General features: G+C 46.1%; 1 protein-coding gene across 3 annotated transcripts in view; it reads left to right on the top strand.

Moving 5' to 3' along the window:
* IKZF1 (IKAROS family zinc finger 1) overlaps positions 1–25449 on the top strand; it is a 109819-nt gene that overhangs the window by 17481 nt on the left and 66889 nt on the right. For all 3 annotated transcript variants that reach the window (XM_056857361.1, XM_056857363.1, XM_056857362.1), the window contains one exon: positions 13815–13934. In XM_056857361.1, the coding sequence (XP_056713339.1) occupies positions 13815–13934 (120 nt within the window). The remainder of the gene's footprint in view (positions 1–13814; positions 13935–25449) is intronic.

Raw genomic sequence — 25449 nt, 5'->3', positions numbered from 1 at the left:
CCTTTCCCCCGTTTTGTTTATAAAGTCATCCAGTTTTTACTTCTCTTGAGATAAAGAGATACATGCACATCTAGTAGGGTTGCCAGTCTCAACTAACTAACCCCTGGGAGCGACTGGGGGGTGGGGACAGGCCTGCTGGCCTGCGACATCACTTCCAATGCCAAACTGGAAGTGACATCATCACAGTAGCAGTTGATAGTCTAGGATTTGCCCAGGATTTGCTCCTGGTTAGGCAGCAAAAGTGATGTCACATGCTGGTGCAATCCTGGCACAATGCTGGCGTTAGGGTTGCCAGGTCCCTCTTCGCCACCGGTGGGAGATTTTTGGGGTGGAGCCTGAAAAGGGCAGGGTTTGGGGAGGGGAGGGACTTCAATGCCATAGAGTTCAATTGACAAAGCGGCCATTTTTCTCCAGGTGATCTGATCTCCATCGGCTGGAGATCAGTTGAATTAGCAGGAGATCTCCTGCTACTACTTGGCAGTTGGCAACCCTAGCTGGCGTACTCCCCCCTCCAATTTTCGCCCATTTCCCCCCCCCACACTGGGCTGTGAGGCACCAGTTGGGGCTGGGGTGATCTCCTGCCAACCCCCCCCCCCCCAACGTCCACACTAGGGTATCCAGCTCTGGGTTGGGAAATACCTAGAGATTTTGGGGTGGAACTTGGAGAGAGTGGGGTTTGGGCAGGAGATAGACCTCAGCATGGTATAAAGCCATAAAGTCTGTCTTCCAAAGTGGCCATTTTCTCCAGGGGAACTGATCTCTGTCACCTGTAGATCAGTTGTAAAAGTGGGAGCTCACCAGGCCCCTGATGGAGGTTGGCAGCCTTACTCCACACACTTATTAAGAACTTATTATGAACTCCACACACTTATTATGACTGGACATTCAAGATGTGGGCCCAGGGTTGCGTTTCTGATTTGGGCCTGCTCAGCTCCAAATTAGGGTTGCCAACCTCCAGGTACTAGCTGGAGATCTCCTGCTATTACAACTGATCTCCAGCCGATAGAGATCAGTTTGCCTGAATAAAATGACCGCTTTGGCCATTGGACTCTATGGCATTGAAGTCCCTCCCCACCCCAAACCCTGCCCTCCTCAGGCTCCGGCCCCAAAACCTCCCGCCGGTGGTGAAGAGGGACCTGGCAACCCAACTTCAGATGCTGCTTATCAGTATATTTAGGGTGACCACCAAGTACAATAAATCTCCTGCACGCTGCTGGAACTGTTTGAGCATATAGTTGCCGCTTGGCAACTGTCAGGCCTCGGGTTACAGCTGGTGGGCTGCGGTTGGCTTGTTGCTTTGCCGGTTGTGCAGGCCTCTCCTCACTCCAAGTTTCATGCGCACTTAAAAAGGGAGACCGAACATTCAAGTGAAACTGCTGTTAGGCTGCAGGCATTTGCCTGAGCGGCAAATCCCGCTAAAACCAAGCTGGGCCGAAGATGAAGTACCATTTCTGCAGTGTTTCCTCTTGCTTGTGGGTTTCCTGTAGAGACACCTGCATGGGAGGGAGAGGGTGGGGATCGGTGTGAGTGTGTGCATATGTAGGATGAGAGTTCATCTACATCTTTGGAGAGGAAGCACTTTCTGATCATAGTTCATATTCTAGGCCTTAATCTTAGGAGAGCTGTCAGTACTTCATGCAAGCTTCCAGGATGGCTGCTGCTGGACCCGTGGCCTGGGAATAAGTGGACAGGTGGTCTGATTCAGCAAGACCTTAAGAATTGGCCGGTTATCAGCAGCATAGTGGCTATTTGTGCTATAGCCTAAATTCCTAGGGGTAGGGTTGCCAACCTCCAGATACTAGCTGGAGATCTCCTGCTCTTACAACTGATAGCCAGTCCCTAGAGATCAGTTCCCCTGGGAAAAAAATGGCTGCTTTGGCAATTGGGCTCTATGGCATTGAAGTCCCTCCCGTCCCCAAATCCCGCCCTCCTCAGGCTCCACCCCAAAAATCTCCAGGTATTTCCCAACCCAGAGCTGGCAACCCTACCTAGAGGGCTGTTAAGTCTTTCTCTCATGAGTAGTAAAAGCATAAAATTCTTGCCTTCTTTATGGCCGATGTGCACCGAGGGTTGCCAGCTGGTGGCTAGCACCCTGCGGGAGACTCAGGGGCGGGGACATGGGGGGTGCTGGCACTAGGGATGCCAGCCTCCATGTGGGGCCCAGGGATCTCCTGGAATTACAGCTCATCTCCAGACTGCAGAGATCAGTTCCCCTGGAGAAAATGGATGCTTTGGAGGGTGGGCCCTGTGGCACTGTACCCCACCGAGGTCCCTGTCCTCTCCAGGCTCCACCCTTAAATCCCCAGGAGATTCTCAACCTGGAGATGGCAACCCTTACCTCACTCACCCACCCATCCCCTGCTGATGGCCGGGAGGACCTGGCATCCTTATCTACTCCAGGATTCAGCAGAAACGCTAAATCATAGCATTTCTGCTGAAACCTAGAGAGGTGTGGTATCACTTCTGAGTTCACCCCAGAAATTATTTCACACCATTGACTCTGTGGCATTTTTTCTTTATCCATCCCCACCCCCCTTGCCAGCTACCAAGCAGTTGGGGGCTTCCAGTGGGAGATCCCCTGCTATAATGGGAGACCTGGCAACCCTACCTGGACCCTGACAGAAGAAGCTGAATGGATTCCATGTGCAGTTATTCCTTTTTCTCTATCAGGGGATAAATGCAGTTCTTGTGTTTTTCGATGGCCTCCTGTGTACACCGTGTGTGTATGTGCTATTACTTACAGGCATTACGACAAAGTAGTTCTATTTTGTTGAAAGGAAGACCTGTTTGTTGGGTAATATATTCTGCTACTATCTCAGTTCTGGAGAATTTCAACCCACAATAATGAAAGTCAATTAATACAATCGGCTCTTGTGTAAAGAGTAGCCCGAATAAGCTGCTGAGGTTGCAGTGTGGAAGCAAATGGCCAGGTCTAACAAGAGGGATGGGGTTGGATCCAGACTGAATTTTTCAGTGGTAGAATTGAACTTTCGGGGGCCCCACACTGTATCCTGCTGATCTCTACAACATCAGGTCAAATTTTGCTCCTGGGGAAAAGGAGACCGTGAGGAATGTCATAAGGGGAGTCCGCAGCGGGGAGGAGAGATCAGGACAACTTGCCAGTCTGTGAGGAAAATTTCTTGCCTACCCACCTGGAGATTGCTTTGGGGGTGAGCTTCAATAACCTTGCCAGTAAGGTCACCCTCTCCTTATACTGTTTGCAGCCTGCAATATTGAGGCACTTACCCAGACTTGAAACACTTCCTTTTGACATTGTGTTCGGGCACAGCTGGATGCCCTGAGGGAAACACGAGGTAGGAGACTAGGCATGCCAGCCTCCAGGTGGGACCTGGGGATCCCCCAGGAATTACAGTTTATCTCCAGACTACAGAGATCAGTTCCCCTGGAGGAAATGGATGCTTTGGAGGGCAAACGTATTTGTTATAGGGGCTGGATATGACATAAATATCACTTGGTCGGGCCAAGCCATGCCTCGCCAGACCAGATTGGGTGTGTGTGTGGCTTCCTTGGCTGGCTTGCGGGCTGGATAAAAGCTCTCAAGGGGCCGGATCTGGCCCACGGGCCATACGTTTGACACCCCTGCTCTATGGCATAGTACCCCACTGAGGTCCCTGTCCTGCCCAGCTCTACCCCCAAATCTCCAGGAGTTTCCCCCACCTGGATCTGGCAATCCTACCCCCCCCCCCATCTACCATGAGCGGCCAAGGACGACTTGGCAACCCTGTTGGAGACCCCTGTTTCCCTTCATAAAACCCACGCAGCAGCATTTCGAAAAGAGAATTGGTGGGCGGAGAAGGTGTTTAACCTTTTCCCTATCCACCAATTCTCTCCTGCCAATGACCAGGAAGCAGTTTTAGTGGTTTTCTTCCCAGCCGGTATCCAAACCAGCCCGGCTAAGGGGAAACTTGAAGGAATGGAGTTTTTCTTAAGAATGATTAAGGACTAAAAGTGAGTTTATTCAGAAATCACAAACTTGGTAAACGACTGAGAGACAGGCTTATTTCTAACTAGGGTCCATATTTCTAACTAGGGCAACATGCAGCCTGTTGCTCCTCTCTTTCACTGTAACTAGAAGGAAGAGTAAGGGTGCATTATGGAACAAACAAGAACACAGGAAGAGAAGGGAGAAGGATCACAACCTTTCTATCTATCCAACTCTCACCCTTGCTGCCCCCTGCAGATCTTCCTTTCTTTAATCGATCTTTGTGCACTAGACATTGTATTTCCAACACAACTGGCCTTTTTCGGTGTATGTTTGTCAAAGAATTCAGCAGCCTGGCTTCTGATCCTCAGCTGCAAATGCCCCACTCCTGTACTTCTGCATTCCTCTTATTTCTATAAACACGGGCTTAGAAACACGCATTTGCCAGGAGAATAACTGCAGTCCTCTCAGAGTTCACCGATCTGTAAAACGACACACAGCTCCAGTTCAGTGACAGGTGCTTTCATCTAATAAATGTCGCCCCCCCCCCACCAACCCCAACTAAATGTTACCCCTTTCAGCTGGATGCAACCACAAAGGGAAATAGATCAGAGGATAGGGAAATGTCCCTTCCTTAAATTGCCAATTGAGGGGTGGGGGGAGTTAATTTTGCTTCTCCCCAGTGTGGCGTTTGCAGTTCCTCATCACTCGGCTGTAGTTTCTCTGAATGAAAGGAATCTCTTCTTCCTCATGTGGTATTTTTTTGGGGGGGGGGGGTTGACTTTGGTGGCCAAGGCCCAGGCTCCTCCTGGAAAATTAAGCCATCCTGCCCACCATTTCTTTTCCGTTTGCGGGGGGCATCCCGTCACCTTGCTGAATCCTTTTTGTGCGGAAGGTGCTCAAGGGGCCATGATGCCGTGTGAAGGTTTGCAAAAGGCAGGCCTGTGAAGCAAACCGATCTGAGAGCAGCTTTCTTGTTTCTCAGTTGATTTAAATAGGGAAGGCCCACCTCCACGTAGGGCCTGGAGGTCTCCCACAATCACAACGGATCTCTAGACTACAGAGATCAGTGCCCTTGGAAGAAATGGCAGCTTTGGAAGGCAGATTCTATGGCCTTCTACTCTCCCTTCCTCCCTTCCTCAAACCCCGCCCTCCCTGGGCTCCACCTCCAGATCTCCGGGCACTTGCATGCCAGAGTTGGCGATGCTAAGGAAGGGTACCATTTTGCATTTCAGTTATAAAAAGAACTGCAATTTTAAAAGGCAGCGGGAGGCCATTCAAGCCTTTCAAAGGAAACTTTGGAAACATTAGAACTAAAACTGCCCAACCCCAAGTCTGAGATCATTTCGTGTGTGATTGTTTCATTGTACCTCATGATCATAACCATGAATGGCAGGAGAAAAGGTCAAAGGTTGCCCCCTCCCCTCCCCTCCTACCCAGTGCCTTTGGCACACACAGCTAGAACTGATGCAGAGTCCAGTCATAGAGATGCCAGCCTCAAGGTGGGACCTGGGGATCCCCCGGAATTACAGCTCATCTCCAGACTACAGGGATCAGTTCCCCTTGAGAAAAAGGATGCTTTGGGGGGTGGACTCTTGTGGCATTGTGCCTCACTGAGATCCTTGCTTTCCCCGGGTTTCACCCCCAAATCTCCAGGAGTTTCCCAACCTGGATCTGGCATCCCCACCACCACGAGTGGCCGGGGAAGACCTGGCAACCGTAGTCCAGTAGCACCTTAAAGACCAACAAAAACTTGAAGGTATGAGCTTGAGGGGGGGGGATCTTTTACTCCCAAAAGCTCATACCCCCCAAATCGTGTTGGTCTCGAAGATGCTACTGGACTCGGATCTAGTTGTTCTACTGCTGCAGATTAACACAGCTGTAGCTAGAACTGGGCCTCAGATGTTGTGTTTATACACTGAGTGGCGATCGAAATGGCCAGAAATAAAGGTGCTTCTGAGGAATATTCGTATGTGGTGTGAAATCTAGGGGACTGAGGGCAAATGTCCTCCTTTGTAAAAGACACCCCAGTGTACTGGAGGGGGGGCACTCAAGAATAGAATGTGGAATATAAATAATGTTGGGAAACATGGACATATCTGGGGAAATGAATGAAACCATCCTGATCTTTAAAAATGGGCGTCTGGAGGTGAACAGAGGAATGAATGCAACTGTTAATTGTATTCACTGCAAATAGCATTGATTGATTGAATGCTAAAGACAATCATATAGTCGCATGACTAGAAGGTACCTGAAATTCATGTATCTGAGTCCCCTGCCCTAACTTAAAGAAGGATCCTCCACCTACAGGAATAAAGAATAACCTTCGGGTAAGCCTGGAGTTTAGGAGCCCCGTGGCGCAGAGTGGTAAGCTGTAGTACTGCAGTCCAACCTCTGCTCACTACCTGAGTTCGATCCCAACGGAAGTTGGTTTCAGGTAGCCGGCTCAATTTGACTCATCCTTCCGAGGTCGGTGAAATGAGTACCCAGCTTGCTGGGGGTAAAGGGAAGATGACTGGGGAAGGCACTGGCAAACCACCCCGTAAACAAAGTCTGCCTAGCAAATGTCATGATGTGACTTCACCCCATGGGTCAGGAATGACCTGGTGCTTGCACAGGGGACCTTTACCTTACCTTTAAGCCTGGAGTTTAAGAATTAATCTCTTGTTAAGAGCGCAACTCTAGGCAGAGTGACACCCTTCTAAGTCCATTTAGGATTGCACTGTTAATTCTCAACATGTGGTGGGCGTTGCTTGGATGCAGGCAAGTGGGTGAAAGGATAGGCTAGGGTTGAGAAGGAGGGAGTTGTTTTTTATACCCCGATTTTCTCTACCTTTAAGGAGTCTCAAAGCAGCTTACAATCACCTTCTCCTCCCCACAACAGACACCTTGTGAGGTAGGTGAGGCTAAGAGAGATTGGAGAGAACTGTGACTGGCCCAAGGTCACCCAGCAGGCTTCATGTGGAGGAGTGGGGAAACCAAACTGGTTCACAAAATAAGAGTCCGCTGCTCATGTGGAGGAGCGGGGAATCAAACCCAGATTGGAATCAAATCCAGATTAGAGTCCACTGCTCTTAACCACTGTACTATAATGGCGGTAATGTCAGGGGACCTCTTGGTAACGCTCCCTGTCTCCCTCGTTCACTCAGTAAAGTAGCAGGTAGGAAAATGGGGAGGAAAACACCACTGGGAAGTCACTCCTGTTTCAATGCAGGAAGTGGCTTCCAATAAGCGTCTGCAACACCCTCCCCCCATTTCTCCTGGGGATTGTTCTCTTGGAACCAAAGTAAATATTGGGAGTACCACTTGGGTGGGAGTCACACAATTGATCCCTAACCTTGTGATTGTGAGATGTATGCACGCACACACATACTTCCCAGAGGCATCAGAGCACATCATACTAGAAGAAGAGGAACAGTTGGATTTTATACCCCAATTTTCTCTATCTTTAAGGAGTTTCAAACCGGTTTACAATTGCTTTCCCTTCCTCTCCCCACAACAGACACCTTGGGAGGTAGGTGGGGCTGAGAGAGTTTGGAGAGAACTGTGACTAGCCCAAGGTCACCCAGCTGGCTTCATGTGTAGGAGTGGGGAAACTAACCCAGTTCACCAGGTTAGAGTACACCGCTCTTAACCACTATACCATGCTGACTCCCGTATTGTGATACTGGCAAGAATTTAAACAGGGTGGAAAACAAGTCAATGGTGTAAAATCAGTGGTTATGATGAGATCCAAACTGATCTGTGGATTACAGCATATTCAGATTCAAACTTGCTTTAAGGAAGCAAGCCAGCGACTGTCAAGTGAGAGCAGAATGGCATTCAGGATGCAGCTGTTCCCCTTTCTTGGAATGTGGCTGCTACCCATCCCTAAAGGAACCCCAACCTACACAATGAGCTTAGAGTTCACACTTCTTTCCATCCATCTGTCCCCCCTTCCCACCGAAAGCAATATTTTATGACGCAAGTCATTACCATGCTAAACTGGAGATGCAGAGCAGGTGCCAACAAATAAGGACCAGAAATATTTTCCAACATGTTTTCCTCACTGCTTCTTCTTCTTCTTCTTTTTTAATAAACTTTTATTTCAACTTTTAAAGTTATACTAACAAAGACCAAACATATAACACAAAACATAAATACAAAGTCTAACATAGATTCTAAATCTAACACAAAAACCTAACATAAGATCAGGTGTGCCTCATTCAACTCTAAATCTTATATCTGTTAGTGTTTATTCTAAGTAATCCTCACTATAGAACTGTATTTGTAAATATCCTTATTAGTGTTTACTGATAACAAAGAAACCTTTCGTAATGTCACCTACATTAAATACTTGAGAAAAGGAACTTCTGACTTAATTTTTAGCTTATACTTTTATCCTACTATAATGCTTGTTTATATATTATTTGCTAGTCTATGTATTTGCTAGTCTATGCATTCTTCATTTACCGTATATAAGATTTAAATATGATGGCTATAATGTCATACTGTGCTATTAAATTGTTGCTAAACTATTAAATTGCTTGCTTGTTCTTAAACTTCACAGTTTGACGTAGTCATAGTAAGCTTTCCATTTTCCCCACTGCTGCTTTTTGTTCTCTGACATTTCGGCATTGGCTCTACCCAGTGAAAAAGGGAATGGGAAGGTTTCATGAATGCATTGAAGGTTCACACATTAAAGTGGACCAAAGAAAACCCCATGTCTGTCATTCAGATTAAATGGGCACAGGCCACTTAAAAGTGGTCTTTAGCCTCTCTCCCACAGTTAACTGGTGTGCTTGTGTTTAAAGAATAAGAAGAAGAGTTGGTTTTTATATGCCAACTACCACTTAAGGAAGAATCAAACCGGCTTACAATCACCTTCCCTTCCCCTCCCCACAACAGAGACCCTGTGAGGTAGGTGGGGCTGAGAGTGTGTGACTAGCCCAAGGTCACCCAGCTGGCTTCATGTGTAAGAGTGGGGAAACAAATTCAGTTCACCAGATTAGTGTCCACCGCTCATGTGGAGGAGTGGAGAATCAAACCCAGTTCTCCAGATCAGAGTCCACCGCTCCAAACCACCACTCTTAACCACTACACCACACTGGCTTTCTCCTGCAAAAAAACCTGTTTTAAATTAATGTGGATCAGGTTTTTGATGTGTGAAAAACAAGCAGTTTTGAATATACTTGTATTGGCCTGTTGAAGTTTTGAATGGATTTATGGGCAAGCAGGTGACTTCCCCACCCCAAGTCAGCCTGCTACACCTTCTTCCAAGCCCCACCACAGTGTAGCTGTGGTTCACCTTTGTTATGAGGTCAAGGGGTAGGGTTACCAGCTCTGGATTGAGAAATACTTGGAGAATTTGGGGGTTGAGCCTGGGGAGGGCACAGTCTGGGGAGGTGAGGGACTTCAGTGGGGTATAATGCCATAGAGTCCACCCTCCAAAGCAGCCATTTTCTCCAAGGAAACTGATCTTGGTTACCTGGAGATCAGATGTAACCCCAGGAGACCTATAGCCACTACCTGGAGGTTGGCAGCACTGTCAGGGGGCTATCATTGCCGTCTCCTTGAACTTCAGCATGGTGTAGTTGTTTAGAGCAGTAGACTTTAATCTGGAGATCTGGGCTTGATTCCCCACTCCTCCACATGAGCAGGGGACTCTAATCTGGTGAACCTGTTTGGTTTCCTCACTCCTCCACATGAAGCCAGCTGGCTGACCCTGGGCTAGTCACAGTTCTCTTCAAGCTCTCTCAGCCTCACCTGCCTCACAAGGTGTCTGTCGTAGGGAGAGGAAGGGAAGGCGATTATAAGCCATTCTCCTTAAAAGGTAGAGAAAATTGGCATATAAAACCAACTCTTCTTCTTCTTCTCTTGCAGCCTGGTCCTAAATGGGACTATTTGGTGGAAAAAGGGACTGAAATAAATGGGGAGTAGGGGAAAAACCAATAGCCTTAAGTGGTCTTTTTCAAAGCCTTTCTGGGAAATACAGACAGCATACCAGCAACAGTTTAAAAGCTTTTTGCAATGGAAAATTATTTTCCACCATGCTCTTGTGAGCAAGCTGCGAACGCTTGTCTCATGGTTTGCCTGGCGGGACTCCTAGGAAGCCAAGTGGGGCTTGGGTTTATCTGCAGCTATTTTTATGTTGTGGTTAGGCAAGATCTAACTCAAGTTAGGCGTTTTAAATGCTGTCGATTTCAGCAGGAGAGATTTCAGTGCAGGCTCAGCTTGCCCACCGAGATCGGCGCTGGGACTAAAAAGCAGTTGACTTTTGCTGGATGAATTCATGCCCATAGCTTTCTAGAACTCTCCAGAATTCATGTTTTTCTTAAGTTTTGTACTCTAAAGTGGCCTAAAGTTTCCAAACAAAGACATGAATGAATGTTCCTGGTTTAGTTAGTCTGGGTTGAGAAATTGTTTCTGCACTGACAATTTTATGTTTTCAACCATTATGTTCCACTGAACTGAGCTATGGACCAGAAAGTCCTAGGTTTGAATCTCACCATTGTAAACTCAGCTGCAAACGACCATCTCATAGCCAGTATAGGAATAATAACAATACCATCCAGCCTTACAGTATTGTTATAAGGATTACTGTGATAATATATGTGAGGGGCTTTAAATATTCTAAATATAATTGCTGAGTATTATCATACACTTACAAATTTTTTATATTTAGTTATCTCTTCTTACCTGACTCCACTGTGACCCTGATCCAATTAATGCTAGTTGCAGTGAAGTTTACCAAGTGGAGTAAGTTAGCTGTGGTTCACTTAAATCCCACTGCTTTCATTTGGACTTACCGGTATTCAGAACTAATTTTAGCATGGATTTGGACCCATGTGTTCTCTAACTCCATCCTGTGTTTCCTGATTCCTGTATAGCCTAGTATGATGGAACTAACCCTTCATCTTTCATTATACTAGCAGTTTCTCAAATGCATGTTTGTATCCACCTGCTGTAAACTGCTTCATTAAACCAAAGAGCCAGATGACAACTTGGAGCGCAAGAGTTGTACCCCTCTAAGCCCAGGGGTAAGAAGAAGGAGAAGAGTTGATTTTTATATGCTGGCTTTCTCTACCACTTAAGGGAGGCTCAAATCGGTTCACAATCACCTTCCCTTTCCCTCCTGACAACAGACACCCTGTGAGGTAGGTGAGGCTGAGAGAGCTCTAACAGAGCTGCAACTTGCCCAAGGTCACTCAGCTGGCTTCGTGTGGAGGAGTGGGGGAACAAATCCAGTTCACCAGATTAGCCTCTGCCGCTCATGTGGAGGAGTGGGGAATCAAACCCAATTCTCCCGATCAGAGTTCACTGCTCCAAACCACCGCTTTAGAAGGGTATAACTCTGTTTAGGATTGCACCGCTGAAATGTAACACGATCATAGATCTCCAGCATCTTCAGATCTTCTTTAGTTACATTTCAGCGATGCAATCCTAAACAGAGTTATACCCTTCTAAAGTCCACTTACTTCAATGGGCTTAGAGGGGTACAACTCTTGCACTGTAAGCAGATGTTGCCAGACATCTTCGTTTTCTTTAAAAGCAGCCATTGTTGGGGGCCAAGTGATTTGGGTGGGGAATATGGAATTGAGAAGGGGAAGTCTTTCACTGCACAAAAAAGTCTCTAAACATTATAGTCTAGACCAGAGTCCCCAACGGGGTGCCTGGGGGCATCATGGCACTTGCCAACACCCATCTTTGACCCTACCAAGTGTTTTCAGAAAGTGGGCGGGGCCAGGTGGAGCTCTTGCCCAGCAGGGCTTCTGATTGGCCACTGAGAATCTGATTGGCTATGAAGATTAAAATAACGTTTCTGTGGCAGCTGCAACCCCAGTGTTTCTTTTCTCCTCTCTCGCCTCTCTTTCCAATTTATTTCAAAAATTACTCCCCCCTGTACTTGGGCTTCCTCTGTGTATGTGGCTCCGCCTTCTGTGGCCGCCATTTTGTGGTTGGGCCAACCACCCTGTGTCAGAATTGCAGATGTGACCGCAGGTTCAGAAAGGTTGGGGGCTCCTGGACTAGACACAGACAGTGAATGAAATGCACCTCTTTTTGTGTTGGTGTTTTAAAACAGCCAAAAAAGGAATTTGAAACTCAGACTCTTGGATGACATTTTAAGATTTTGACCTAATATTTCCTTCTCACTTCGCCATGGCAAACCTCACCTTCAGTTAATATTCTGGACATGGAAATTAAAGGCCGGCTATTTTTCCTCCCCACTTTGAAAGTCATCTGCTAGAAAATGTTAGAGTGATTACATATCTATAAAATTGGCCATTCAATCATGGACTTATCAGACTATAACAACGTAGATGCAGTTAAGGCATGAAATAGGAAATATCATGCTCCAGCATCTAAAGGAAGAAGAGCAAACCAGTATTTAGCCTCCTTTTCTCAAAAGGAAGGCTGTATTGAGGGATGTGCAGGCTGAAGAAACAAATTTGCAGCCCATTCCGGAGGTGGGCGGCTGAAAGTGGAGTGGAGGCGGTGTAACCCCGCCGCCAGCGTAAGTGGCCTCTCACGCTGGCGGCGGGGGCAGTTCCATTAGCGCTTGGGCACCGCAGAGCAGCACGCCGCTCCTCTGATGCCGCAGTTTCTCTGGGATGTAAATCCCAGAAGACAAATGCAGCGCCGTCGTAGGGGGGAGGCACATTCCCGGGGGCGGAGCTGACGGTAGTCAGCTTCCAAAGCCTGTCCAGCCGGGGAATGCCCCCTTGAACAACAGCGTTGCTGTGCCAGGTTTTTCCTGGTGTAGCATCGCTATTTTCTATGGGGGGGAAGCCCCTTTTCTTTTTAAATCTTTAAAAGGGGCTTTTTAAAGCCTTGTGGCAACGGGGCAACATCTATGGAGGCGCTGTGGCAGAGCCTCAGCTATGTTGTCCCTGGCTGCCGCAAGGCTCAGGAATGGGCGGCGTGTTGATTTAATTGCGGGTGTGAAGGCCCAGGCCAACCCCAGCTCATCAGATCTCAGAAGCTAAGCAGGGTTGGCCCTGGTTAGTAGTTTGGATGGGAGACCACCAAGGAAGCCTAGGGTTGCTACGCAGAGGCAGGCAGTGGCCAACGATCTCTGTCTGTCTCTTGCCTTGAAAATCCTGTGAACACATGAACACATGAAGCTGCCTTCTACTGAATCAGACCCTCGGTCCATCAAAGTCAACATTGTCTACTCAGACCGGCAGCTGCTCTCCAGGGTCTCAGGCTGAGGTCTTTCACATCACCTACTTGCCCAGTCCCTTTAACTTAAGATGCCGGGGATTGAACCTGGGACCTTCTGCATGCCAAGCAGATGCTCTACCACTGAGCCACGGCAACCCCCCTCTGTGGGGTTGCCATAAGTCGGCTGCGACTTGACAGCACTTTCCACCACCACCAGTAAGGCACATGTCCTGCTTGCTTCCCAGAAAAGTAATTACGTGATCTTTGGATGTACACAGTGGTCGTGGCTCTTTTGTAGACGTGTCCTGTAGTTTGTGTGGTCCATAGAACTATAGAATATGTAATTAGTTACTGTGTCTTGTCCTGAAAAAGTAATAACCCCTTTTTTTCTTATACTTTTTTCTTATACTTTATTATGGTCAAAGACCAGCATAAAAATAATAATAGCAAACTAATAGTCCCATCCTACTATTCCTGTGTTTCTTTGCATACCCTCATAGGAACAGGCACTGGCATGCACCTGCTTGGAACAAATCTTCGCTCTGTCCCTTTTCTAAATCCAGACTTTGGCTCCCTGATATTGTTAGTCGCTGACCAGGAATCCATCACAGTGGTGCTCTGTATTTTGATGGCTGTGGAACCATGATATCAACCACATGTAAATTTGCATAGGTGCAGGAACTATAGGACTTCCTTAACTTACTAAAGGTGTTCACTTTATTTGCAGGGAAAGAAAGTCCCCCATTAAGTGATGTCCCGGACGATGGTGATGAGTCCATGCCTGTGCCGGAAGATCTTTCAACCAGCACGGGAGGACAGCAGAATTCTAGGAATGAGAGAGTTTTGGGTAAGAGCATTGATATCTGTCCGCTTACTACTGCCCTTGAGATGGTGCTTCCGATGTGCTTCGTTTTGTTTGTTTCCTCTTCTGTTTTAAAGATAACACACTTGTTCACTTTTAAAGAAATATCCAGCCAGCTCTGTAGCTTTAAAGTATGAGATCTCATCAAAGATCCCTTCTCATTCTGCGTTTGAATGATTGCCCAATTGAGAAGAAAATACATAAAGCACGTGATTATGGGAAATGGAAAAGTCAGTTTGCGATATCCTTTTCCTTTAGATTTCCCAGTGCTGACTTGGTTGTTTGAAAGTACAGCATCTTGGCCATCTTCTGGTCACTGGGTGTGTGTGTGGGGGATAGTTGTGAGTTTCCTGCATTGTGTAGGGGGCTGGACTAGATGACCCTGGTGGTCCCTTCCAACTCTATGATTCTATGAGCTCTCTTTTGACATGAAGTATCTGAAATATCATATCTGAAATCCCAGTCCCTTATAATTCCCAGTCATCTAAATTTTTTGAGTGGTAGCTTATATGATCCACAACTGGTCATGGCCTAAACCCAAGTGGATTGTCACAGCAGTGGCATTGTTACTTTCATGATCTTATTTTTGTGTTGTGGCTGTATATATATATACAGGCAAGAGAAGGACAGAGAAAGACGAAACAGAGATGAGAGAAAAACGGAGAGTAAATGGTAGAGATTAGGTGAAAAATTCAAAGTGGATTCGTGTTGAAAATTTGGGGTGACACATCTGAAAAAGTTGAAAGCTCCTGTTCTAAATCTCATGCCGTAAGGTGCTCCCAGGCCTCATGTAGCCTACAAAAATGTAGTCCAAAGGGGCACTTCTGCTCAATCAAATGTGGGGTTATTAAAAGATTTGAGGTTTCTCCAGCTATTTGATTTTTTTTAAAAAAAACCACAGGTAACAATTCAGCCAAGGTACACTGAAGGACACGTAGACAACACGGATTGTCATGGGAGAGAGCTGGGCATGTGCTTGACTCCCACTGATATCAAAGAAAGCTCTCTACTAATTGAATAGGCAGTACAGCAAAACAAAGAGCAGGAAGGAGAATTTTTTTTTGCCTACCGTTCCACTTTTCCATTTGTGGGGGATTACGCAGAGGAACATTCAAAGCTGGAATCCACCAGCCACAATCCAAAGTGGTGCTTTCCACTGTTCTGCCTCAGGATTTTCTGACAGTTGCCTCATTCTCTAGCATGTGTAAACCGAGATCCTACGGGTTGTAACACTCTGGCCCCTTACAATATGGCCACGTTGCCCAGATAAAGCTGGCCTTGCCAACAATATGGGTTCCACAACTATGACGTCCCTGTTCTCAGAGGGTATGTGGTCACTGATTGGGTTGGCTCCAGCATTGGGCAGCTTGAGGTTGGCTCCCTCAGATTACAGCTACTGACTTGAGTATAAATGGTTTCCAAACTTTTCTCCTCCCAGCCTATAAAGTGTCCTCAATGGGTCACCCAAAATGCAGCCAGGCCAGTTTGACCAGGAACAATAGCTTCTTTAAGCAAACCTTTTTGGGAAATTGTGATTGTTTTGCTCAAGCAATATTACTCTCCTCTCCCACTCTGAGCCTTATTATGATTAATACCTATCTGCCACCCTCTAATAATATTAAGGACTTGGACACTATGTGGTCCAACCTCTCTAAATTTACTTTTAAAATTGCTCAAAATTATCCGTTGGCTCAAATTGTTTAGTGGGAGATTTAAATGCTCGAATTGGGTCAAACCAGCAGGAATGGTCCACCTCTATGGGTTTTGATGGGGAAGACTTGTTACCTCCCCAGTTAAGTTTGCCTCTTTACTGATAAAATATATAATAAGGCTGGAGTTAGACTGATAGAGTTTTGTGTGACTCATAGCTTAATTAAATGGACTACCACAATTCCCTTCATCAACAAACTCCACCTTTATATCTACAAGAGGCTGTAGTGTGATTGATTATGGTTTATGCTCTTTGAACTTGTTGCCTCTTGTCAAGTCAGTGAATATTGAAACCCGTACCGAAAGTGATCATCTCCCCCTTTCATTTCTATTAAATTTCCCAATAAAGACCTTCAATTTTTTAAATCCCTCCCCTGATGAGAACAAGGTTTTAATCCTGACAAGGATTAAATGGTCAGAATCTACAGAAATTGAATTGTTCAATATCCTCCAATCTGACTTATTGTCCAAACTAAAGATGTCTATAATTGGCTCTTCCTCTCATGAGGAGATACTAATAGCCTTTTCTCAAGTTATAGAGCAATGTAGCTCTATAGCCAAACCGATACGTAAAACTACTTTTGAACCATCGACCTGGTTTGATTATGCATGTTTAACTCAAAAAAAGAATTTGCAATCGGTTTTTGGGAAATCTAGGAAAGGAGGCCAAACAATCGATATGGAGCAATATTTATAGTCAAAAAAAGCATATCAGGAATTAGTGGCTAATAAAAAGAAAGCCTATTATCAAAAAAGATGGGACCAGCTCTTTTTATCTCTGAAATCAAGTGACAGTAAAATCTTTTGGAGAACAATTTCTTGTCTATTAAACCACAAACCCTTTCCTGACTCAAATATTATCCCTCAAGTATGGGTTGATTATTTTTTCAACGTCTTTGGCCATGCTGTGGTCCCTCCATCTGATAATGAGGAAATTATTCCCTCAAATATCCCTCCATGGCATGCAGTAAGTAGGGAAGAAATTATGACCCTAATTTCTAAACTAAAAACTGGTCGAGCACCAGGTCCTGATGGGCTCCCTGTCGAACTCTTTAAGAAATATGCTGACTGGTGGGCTTCACTACTAGCCAGTCTTTTTACATCAATTGATCATTATGGTATCCTTCCTGATTCATGGCTGAACTCAATCTTAATGCCAATCTATAAAAAGGGAGACCCCAATCTACCGGGAAATTATCGTCCTATTAGCTTGCTATCAGTACTGGGCAAGTTATATGCTAGACACCTTGAGACCCGCCTTTCGGAGTGGTCTCAAGCTAAATCCATTATTGGCCCAGAGCAAATAGGATTCACTAAGAACAAATCATCTTTAGATCACTGTCTCGTTTTATCCTTTCTTGTGGAAAAATACATGAAGATAGGGAGGGAATTGTTTGCAGCCTTCATAGATCTAAAAAGTGCTTTTGACTCTATTTCTAGAGAGAAACTGTGGGACAAATTGTCAAATCTAGGAATTGACCCCAGGCTGCTAATACTTTTAAAGAAATTACACTTAAACACCACCTGCCAAGTTAAATACTCACCTAATGGTGGACTGACTAAGAAAATCTTAATTCAAAGAGGCGTTAAACAAGGGTGTGTTTTAGCTCCCCTACTTTTTAATATTTTTCTTTCTGATTTAGTGCAGTCATTGGGTTCAGTTAATAGTCACCCACCTAAATTAGGGTCCCAGTCTTTACCTCTACTTCTTTATGCGGACGATACCGTCATTCTTTCTTTCACCAAAGTAGGCCTCCAACGATATCTAGATGCTTTTAATAATTATTGCCGTTCGAATTTACTTTCTATTAACTCCTCCAAATCAAAAGTAGTGGTATTTTCCAAAAAATGGTCCTTATACAAATGGCATATTGGGAAGGATTCAATCGAACAAGTTAAAAGCTATAAGTATTTGGGAATTACTTATAACTATAATCTCAGTTGGTCGATACATCGACAAAATACTATTAAAGCCACCAGGATTTCCTTAAATCAATTCAAGCAATTTTTCTACACGAAGGGGAATCAGTGTGTTCCTGCAGTGATCAAAATCGTGAATTTGAAAATATTCCCCCAATTTCTGTTTGGTGTTCCCTTATGGCTTGGAACTCTTAATCAAGAAGTGGAGAACATCCAAGCCATATTTCTTAGACAAATATTGGGGATACCTAAATGTGTTTCATATTTTACAATTTGTCTTGAAACCAGGCAAAACTTGATTGCCACCAAAGCCTGGATTCAAACAATAAGATATTGGCTCAAATTATATTTTCAAATTGAGCCAGGTTCCCTTTTATATCTTTTGAAAAGTGAACTTCATTATTTCTCATGGGACATATTGATTAGATCTAGACTCTGCCAAATTGGAATTGATTTAGATAATCTTGCTCTGGCCAATGAATCTTACATCTTTAAAAGAATCAAGCAACATCTCCTTGATGTAGAATTGCAGAATTTTAACCCAGCTCTTCCCCCCATCTGTTCTCCGGCGGCCCTAGGCCTTAATAATGGATTGGGTAAAATGGCCAGGTATCTAGATAACCTAGAGATACCTTCTCAACGCCGCGCTTTTCTATTAGCTAGGGTTAACGCATTCCCATCTAGGATGCTCTTAGGCCGATACCTTCAGATCCCTAAACATGAACGCCTATGCACATGCGGTTTGAATTTGTTGGATACAATTGACCACATCCTTTTAGATTGCCCCTTCTATGTGACTCTGCGGGATAAACTGCTATTTACTTTGCTCCAGTACAAGAGATACAGGAGTAATGAAGTGAAATGCAAATTTCTTTTGAGTGATCATGATCCTAAAATTACGGCTACCGTGGCTGAATTTCTTACAGGAGTTCTTAAAGAACAAGAAAAGTTTTATAAACCCGACTTGTAACTTATATGTACTGCCCTTTGGAGGTATATTGTTGTTGTTTTTTATCTCTGTCTTTTGGTATGCCAATAAAGGTTAATGAAATGAAATGAAATGACATATTTCATTCGTGATAGTACATCTGAACGCACGAAGTGGCCTTCTACTAAGGCAGTAGAAGTGGCCTTCTACTAAGTCACAGCCAGTATTATCTACTCCAGGGGTCCCCAACTTTTTGAGCCTGTGGGCACCTTTAGAATTATGACATGGTGTGGTGGGTGGAGCCACAAAATGGCCACCAGAAAATGGCTGCCGCAGGAGGCAGAGCCAGTCCTGAAATGATTGCCACAGCTTAACTTCAGTCACACAGCGAAGAACGTTGTTCTGTGGTGGCGGCAGCTGCCAAAGTGACATTTTTAGAAAATCTGAATAGCCAATCAGAAGCCTTGCTCGGCAAATAGGGATGCCAGCCTCCAGGTGGGACCTGGGAATCACCTGGAACTGCAGCTGATCTCCAGACGAAAGAGATCATTTCCCCTAGAGAAAATGGTTGCTTTGGAGGGTGGACTCTTTGGCATTGTACCCCACTGAGGTCCCTGTCCTCCCCAGGCTCCACCCCCAAATCTTCAGGCATTTCTTAACCTGGATCTGGCAACCCTACCCCACCCCCCACCAGTGGCCAGGGGGACCTAGCATTGGGCACAGTGCTAGGACCTGGCCACCCTATGGGCAAAAACCCTACCTTGCCCTGCCCACTTCCTAAAAACACTTGGCAAGCATCAGCAAAGGTGTCAGTGGGAGCCATGACACCCACGGGCACCACGTTGGGGACCCCTGGTCTACTCTGACTGGCATCATCTCTCTGGGGTCTCAAGCAGAAGTCTTTCATGTTTAATTGCTTTTAACTGGAGGTGCCAGGGATTGAACCAGGGACCTTTGCTACACAAAGCATTTGCTCTACCACTGAGTCAAAGCCCCGTTTAAAGGGCTATTTAAAGGGTAGCCCCGTGGCGCAGAGTGGTAAGTGCAGTACTGCAGTCCAAGCTCTGCTCACGATCCCAACGGAAGTCGGTTTCAGTTAGCCGGCTCGAGGTTGACTCAGCCTTCCATCCTTCCGAGGTCGGTAAAATGAGTACCCAGCTTGCTGGGGGTAAAGGGAAGATGACTGGTAAGGCACTGCAAACCACCCCATAAACAAAGCCTGCCTAGTAAATGTAGGGATGTGACATCCCAGGGTTCAGGAATGACCCGGTGCTTTCACAGGGGACCTTTACCTTTTTAAATGTTGATTATTTGCTGTATTATTTTTTTGTTTAACATCTCAGAGAACATAATGTTTGTCTGCCGTGGGCACCAGCATACCTTGGACTGCCTTTGAAGGGGGCGTGGGCATTAAGGATTGATTCCTTCCAGAGACCCTGATTTACTGTAGTTAATTTTAAAAATGTTGGAGGAAATGGTATTTTTTTCAGCCCAACTGATTTTTGAAGGGACCCAGATAATCACTTTGCTCGGTTCTTCTTTTGAAATCAGTGGAGCTGAAAAGGCGCCTCAAGCCTGTGCTGTGGCCAGATTTCTAAAACTAAAGAAATGAAAGGAGTAGCTGATGATTTCTCGGCCGGCCCTGGGCCTGTCCTGGAACCCTCCAAGATAGGAGAGAAGACTTCTCGCGTCTCCATGAACATTTAATGAGCTCACAGTTACTCAGCTGCAGTCTTGTGCTGGGGATGCAGGGAGCTGTCGCAGCGGGAGTGCTTGTGCTATAGCCATATGGTTGCCAACTCCAGCATGGAGAAATTCCTGGCAATTTGGGGGCTGGTTGAAGAGGGATGAAGAGGGGAGGGAGCTCAGTGAGGATTTGATGCCGCGGAGTCTGCCCTCTGAAACTGCCCTTTCCTCCATGGGTAGGGTTATCAATTCCCAGGTGGTGGCTGGAGATCTCCTCGGATTACAGCTGATCTCCAGGTGACAGAAATGAGTTCACCTGGAGTAAATGGCCAATTTAGAGGGTGGACTCTATGTCATTATACCCCATCAAAGTCCCTCCCCTCCCCAAATCCTGCCCTTTTCAGGCTCCACCCCCAAAATCTCCTGGTATTTCTCAACCTTGAGCTGGCAACCCTATCCATGGGAGTGATCTCTAGTCTGGATTTCAGTTGTAATTTCCAGGAGAACTCCAGGTCTCACTATGAGGTTGGTTATGGTCGGTGGCGATGCCAGTGAAATGGAACCTCCATGAACAGAGGCAGCGTAGCAGAGCTGAACGCCTGGTGCAACAGCTGGTGCTGATGGAAGCAAAATGTTGGACTGTGTAGGCATTGGTCTAATTGAGTGAGGCAATGTCTTCTGTCTTGGGTTTCGGTGGTGTTCTGGAATAACGGTCGAAAGAGAAACCCCTTGAAGCTGAGGCCCTCGTGCAGATGTAGGCAAGAAGGTTGTCAGGAGAGAAAGGAAGCTAGAAAAAAAAAAAGCCTGGGTAGCTCGAGGGGAAAGCGGAAGCGCTCCACCCCAGATTGTGAAACACAATCCACTGCTTTGAGACCGAATGCTGTTTCTGTAGATGCTGTCAGTAGAGGATTATTATTTACTTCATTTAGACTCTGCCCTTCTCCCCAGTAGGGACCCAAAGGGGCTTCCGTCATTCCCTGTTTTACCCTCATAACAATCCTGTGAAATAGGTTAGGCTGAGAGTGTGTGACTGGCACAAGGTCACTCAGCGAGCTTCCATGGCAGAGTGGAGATTCGAACCCGGGTTCCCCAGATCCCAGTCTGACAATCTAACCACTGCACCACTCTGGCTCTCCTGCAGAATGTACAGAACTATTTACTAGTTAGGAGTGGCAGAGAACCAGCATGGTGTAGCAGTTAAGAGCAGTGGACTTAACCGGGTTGGTTTCCCCGCTCCTCCACATGAAGCCTGCTGGGTGACCTTGGGCTAGTCACAGTTCTCTCCGAACAGCCCCACCTACCTCACAGGGTGTCTGTTGTGTGGAGAGGAAGTTGATTGTAAGCCAGTTAGAGACTCCTTAAAGGTAGAGAAAATTGGGATATAAAAACCAACTCTTCTTCTTTGAGCCCTTCGACCTGTTTCCTAATGCTTTGGGTTCATTTTGGCCCTGGGATTAAACTACTGCAGGATGCAGATCTGAGGCTGTGTGGTGTGTTTGATGCTTGCCCGCATCAGCAGCTCACACATGAAGCTGCCTTATACTGAACAAGACCATTGGTCCCTCAAGGTCAGTGTTGTCTACTCAGACTGGCAGCGGCTCCCCAGGATCTCAGGCAGAGGTCTTTCACATCACCTCCTACCTGATCTTTTTAACTGGAGATGCTGGGGATTGAACCTGGGAACTTCTGCATGCAAAGCAGAGGCTCTTCCACTGAGCCACAACCCCCTCGCCTCCTTATCTATGAAAGGGTAGCATGTGAAGCCAAAGGCACTGTAGCTGAGCTTTCTATCAGATCATAGAATCATAGAGTTGGAAGGGACCACCAGGGTCATCTAGTCCAATCCCCTGCACAATGCAGGAAATTCACAACACCCCCCCAGTGATCCCTACAAGATGAAGATGGGCTAATGTAGTGTGTGCTTTTCCACACAATGTGAACCTACAATCCTGTGAACTTCCACCTGCATTCTGAGATGGTACAATCCACGTTGGATTGAGCTTTGTCTGTTCTAGATAGGTCAGGGTTTTAAGAGAGAGCTCAAGAGGGTTTGTGGTGCTTGTGTTTATTTCAGGGGTCGTCGGTGTGATGTAGGCTAGGATCTGGGAGACCTGGGTTCGAATCCCTGTGCTGCCATGGGAGCTTCCTGGGTAACCCTGGGCCAGGCACATGTCCTCAGCCTAACCTACCTCACAAGGTTGCTATGAGAGCAGAATCATGTTGCCCTGTGGAAGAACGGTAGGATTAAAGTGTGCTTTATTAAATAAACAGAGAGATCCGCCAATGAGGACTGCCAATCTCAAGGAAGAAACAAACTTATTGAGCTTTATTTACTTGAGGAGAAGGAAAGGGCTTGGCTGAGCAGGAGACGTGAAAACATGCGCTTCGCCGTGTGGCTTTTTCTGTTCGGATAGTGAGGCTGCCGATCTTATCTGCAAGGGAGGAAGTCGGCTTTATCTGAGAAGCTCATCTCTCCCTTTCCGGCAAGTTCCACATTAGCTGGGGGAGTTACATTATCTGGTGGGATCTTTGGCTCGAGAGCAGGTACGTAGGGCTGTCAAAGGCTGAGTTTTAAACCAGGAGAACCATTTGAGACTGGGGGTCAGAAGCTAAGCCCTTTGGTTCTAGAATCCTTTAATGATATTGTTCACGTGGCCAATTCGCCCCTGAACACTGTAAGCCCTTTGGTTATTTCGAGAGAGTTTGGTGCATGAGAGGCTCTCCCTGCAGAGGGGATGGATGAGCGTAAACCCCAACCCTCAGCTGAATCTCGACATGGCCAAGTTATGGTGTACTCACACCAATGTTGTGCCCCAAGGCCTGTAAGCAAAAGATGGTGCCTTTGACACCCAAACCCAGGCAGAGTCGCCAGCTGGTGTTCCGCTGGTGGGTGGTTGGAAAGTGAGTTCTCAAAAAAGGAACATTGCTTTTCCTGCAGTGATTCCCACTAAGGGTTGTGGTTATTTGCACACGGCCGTTGCAAAAACTCTGCATTTGTTTAGGGATTTCCCCCCCCCCTTTAAAAAAAAAAAAAACTCCACATATGCCATTTCAAGAGGGGGAACTCTGTGTGAGCAGAAATGCACAAGGATTATTTCACGACACACTAGGACGGAGAAAGCAAAAGGAGCTGGAGAAAGAAGTCGAATTAGAAAAGTGCTAGTGTAGAGATGTCCCACATTTGGGGTTGCCAACTCAGGGTTGGGAGATTCCTGAAGATTTTGAGGGTGGAGCCTGGGGAGGGCGGGGCTTGGGGAGGGGAGGTACCTCAGCAGGGTGTAATGTCATTGAGTCTACCTTCTAATGTAGCCCTTTTCTCCAGAAAAATTGATCTCTAGTCTGGAGATCAGTTGTAATTCTGGAAGATCTCCAGGCCCCCACCTGGAAGTTGGCAAGCTTACCCACATCTTCCCTTCATGGCAGTGTCTCTGGCCCTACAGAGCCAATAGCAGCCTATCCACCCCTTCACACTGTACACACATACCTACTCATGAAGCTGCCTTATAGTGAATCAGACCCTTCGTCCATCAAGGTCAGTATTCAGACTGGCAGAGGCTCTCCAGGGTCTCGGGCAGAGTTCCTGCACAGCACCTATGACCTGCTCCTCCTCACTGGAGCCCAGCCCTGCCGGGAAAGGGTAGGGTATAAAATGAACAAATAAATAAATGAATGCTGGGGTTTGAACCTGGGGCCTTCTGCATGCCCAGCGGATGCTCTATCACTGAGCCACAGCCCCTCGCCTGCAACCGTCTCATGAATTAATTTGTTTCTTGCTAGCCACAATAAAATACAAGTATTGAGATGTTGAAAGTGTCTTCAGATGAGTTTGGCAGAATTTTTAACATCTGTTCCAACTTATTCAAGAGGGAAATACTCAGTCCCTCTTATTTTGTAATTCAAGAGCATCCTGCGTTTGCAACATCTTCCTTTTGTATGGATGTGAGCTTCCCGGAATTATACCCTTTGCAGTCTTTGAAAGTTCCTTGCCTTTGTTTTGAAAGAGTGTAAGGTGCCCATGCCAGCAAATCTTGGGTGGAATAAATGCACAGATGTTAGAGCTTTGTAAGCCAGCATGGTATAGTGGTTAAGAGTGGTTGTTTGGAGCGGTGGACTTTAATCTGGAGAGCCAAATTTGATTCCCCACTCCTCCACATGAGTGGCAGATGCTAATCTGGTGAACCGGATTGGTTTCCCCACTCCTACACATGAAGCCACCTGGGTAACCTTGGGCTAGTCACAGCTCTTTTAGAGCTCTCTTGGCCCACCTACCTCATAGGGTGAGGAGGGGAAGGGAAGGTGATTGTAAGCCAGTTTGATTCTTCCTTAAGTGGTACAGAAAGTCAGCATGTAAAAACCAACTATTCTTCTTCTTCCTCTTCTTCTCCATGATCCCAAGAATTATGGGGAGAGGACTGAGGAGTCTTTAGAAAAAGAAAATTATCACTAAAGTATTAAAGCCTCTTGAAATGCTATTGAAAGTACAGTTTTCCAGTTCTGTTTCCAAAGGAAGAAGGAATCTGAATATAGCAGGGAGTTCTGTTAGGTGCAGATATTTTTCCAGCTCTTCCTCTATCTTAGTGTTGCCAGGTTGAGAGAATCATATACCTTGAACTTTTTCAAAGACCATTCTAGTTATTACAGTTTTGGCAGTCAAATTGTGCATTCAGGAGATGTGCTACCTCAGTTCCCCCAGAGTGGTGTAGTAGTTAAGAAAGGTGGACTCTGGATAACCAGGTTTGATTCCCCGCTCCTCCACATGAGCGGTGGACACTAATCTGGCAAACTAGGTGGGTTTCCCCACTCCTCCACATGAAAGCCAGCTGGGCGACCTTAGGCAAGTTACAGCTCTGTTAGAGCTCTCTCACCCCCACCTACCTCACAGAGTGTCTGTTGTGGGGAAGGGAAGGGAAGGAGATTGTAAGCTGCTCTGAGACTCCTTAAAGGTAGAGAAACGCAGGGTAAAAAAACAACTCTTCTTCTCCTCCTGGTACATGCAGTCACCATTTTGTCTGAATAGAACCATGCATGTATTTTCCAGCTTTGTATGTGTGGTCTTGTGATTTGCTAAGGTTATGCATTTGTACCCACTGAAGCTGGAAAATACCACGTGCTGCTCTGTTCATGCAAAATGGTGACCGCGCATTATCAGGAGTGTTGTGATTGGTGCAATCTCCTCTGATGTGTGGTTTGAGCATCAGCATTGTGATGACTGAGAAAGGGCTCTTGGCATCAGAATGTCCTGCTTGTACTGATTAA

This window comes from Euleptes europaea, chromosome 11, assembly GCF_029931775.1.
Source record: "Euleptes europaea isolate rEulEur1 chromosome 11, rEulEur1.hap1, whole genome shotgun sequence".
Lineage (NCBI taxonomy): Eukaryota > Metazoa > Chordata > Lepidosauria > Squamata > Sphaerodactylidae > Euleptes > Euleptes europaea.
The sequence above is the reverse complement of the archived record's forward strand: the minus strand, read 5'-3'. Positions and strand labels throughout refer to the sequence as shown.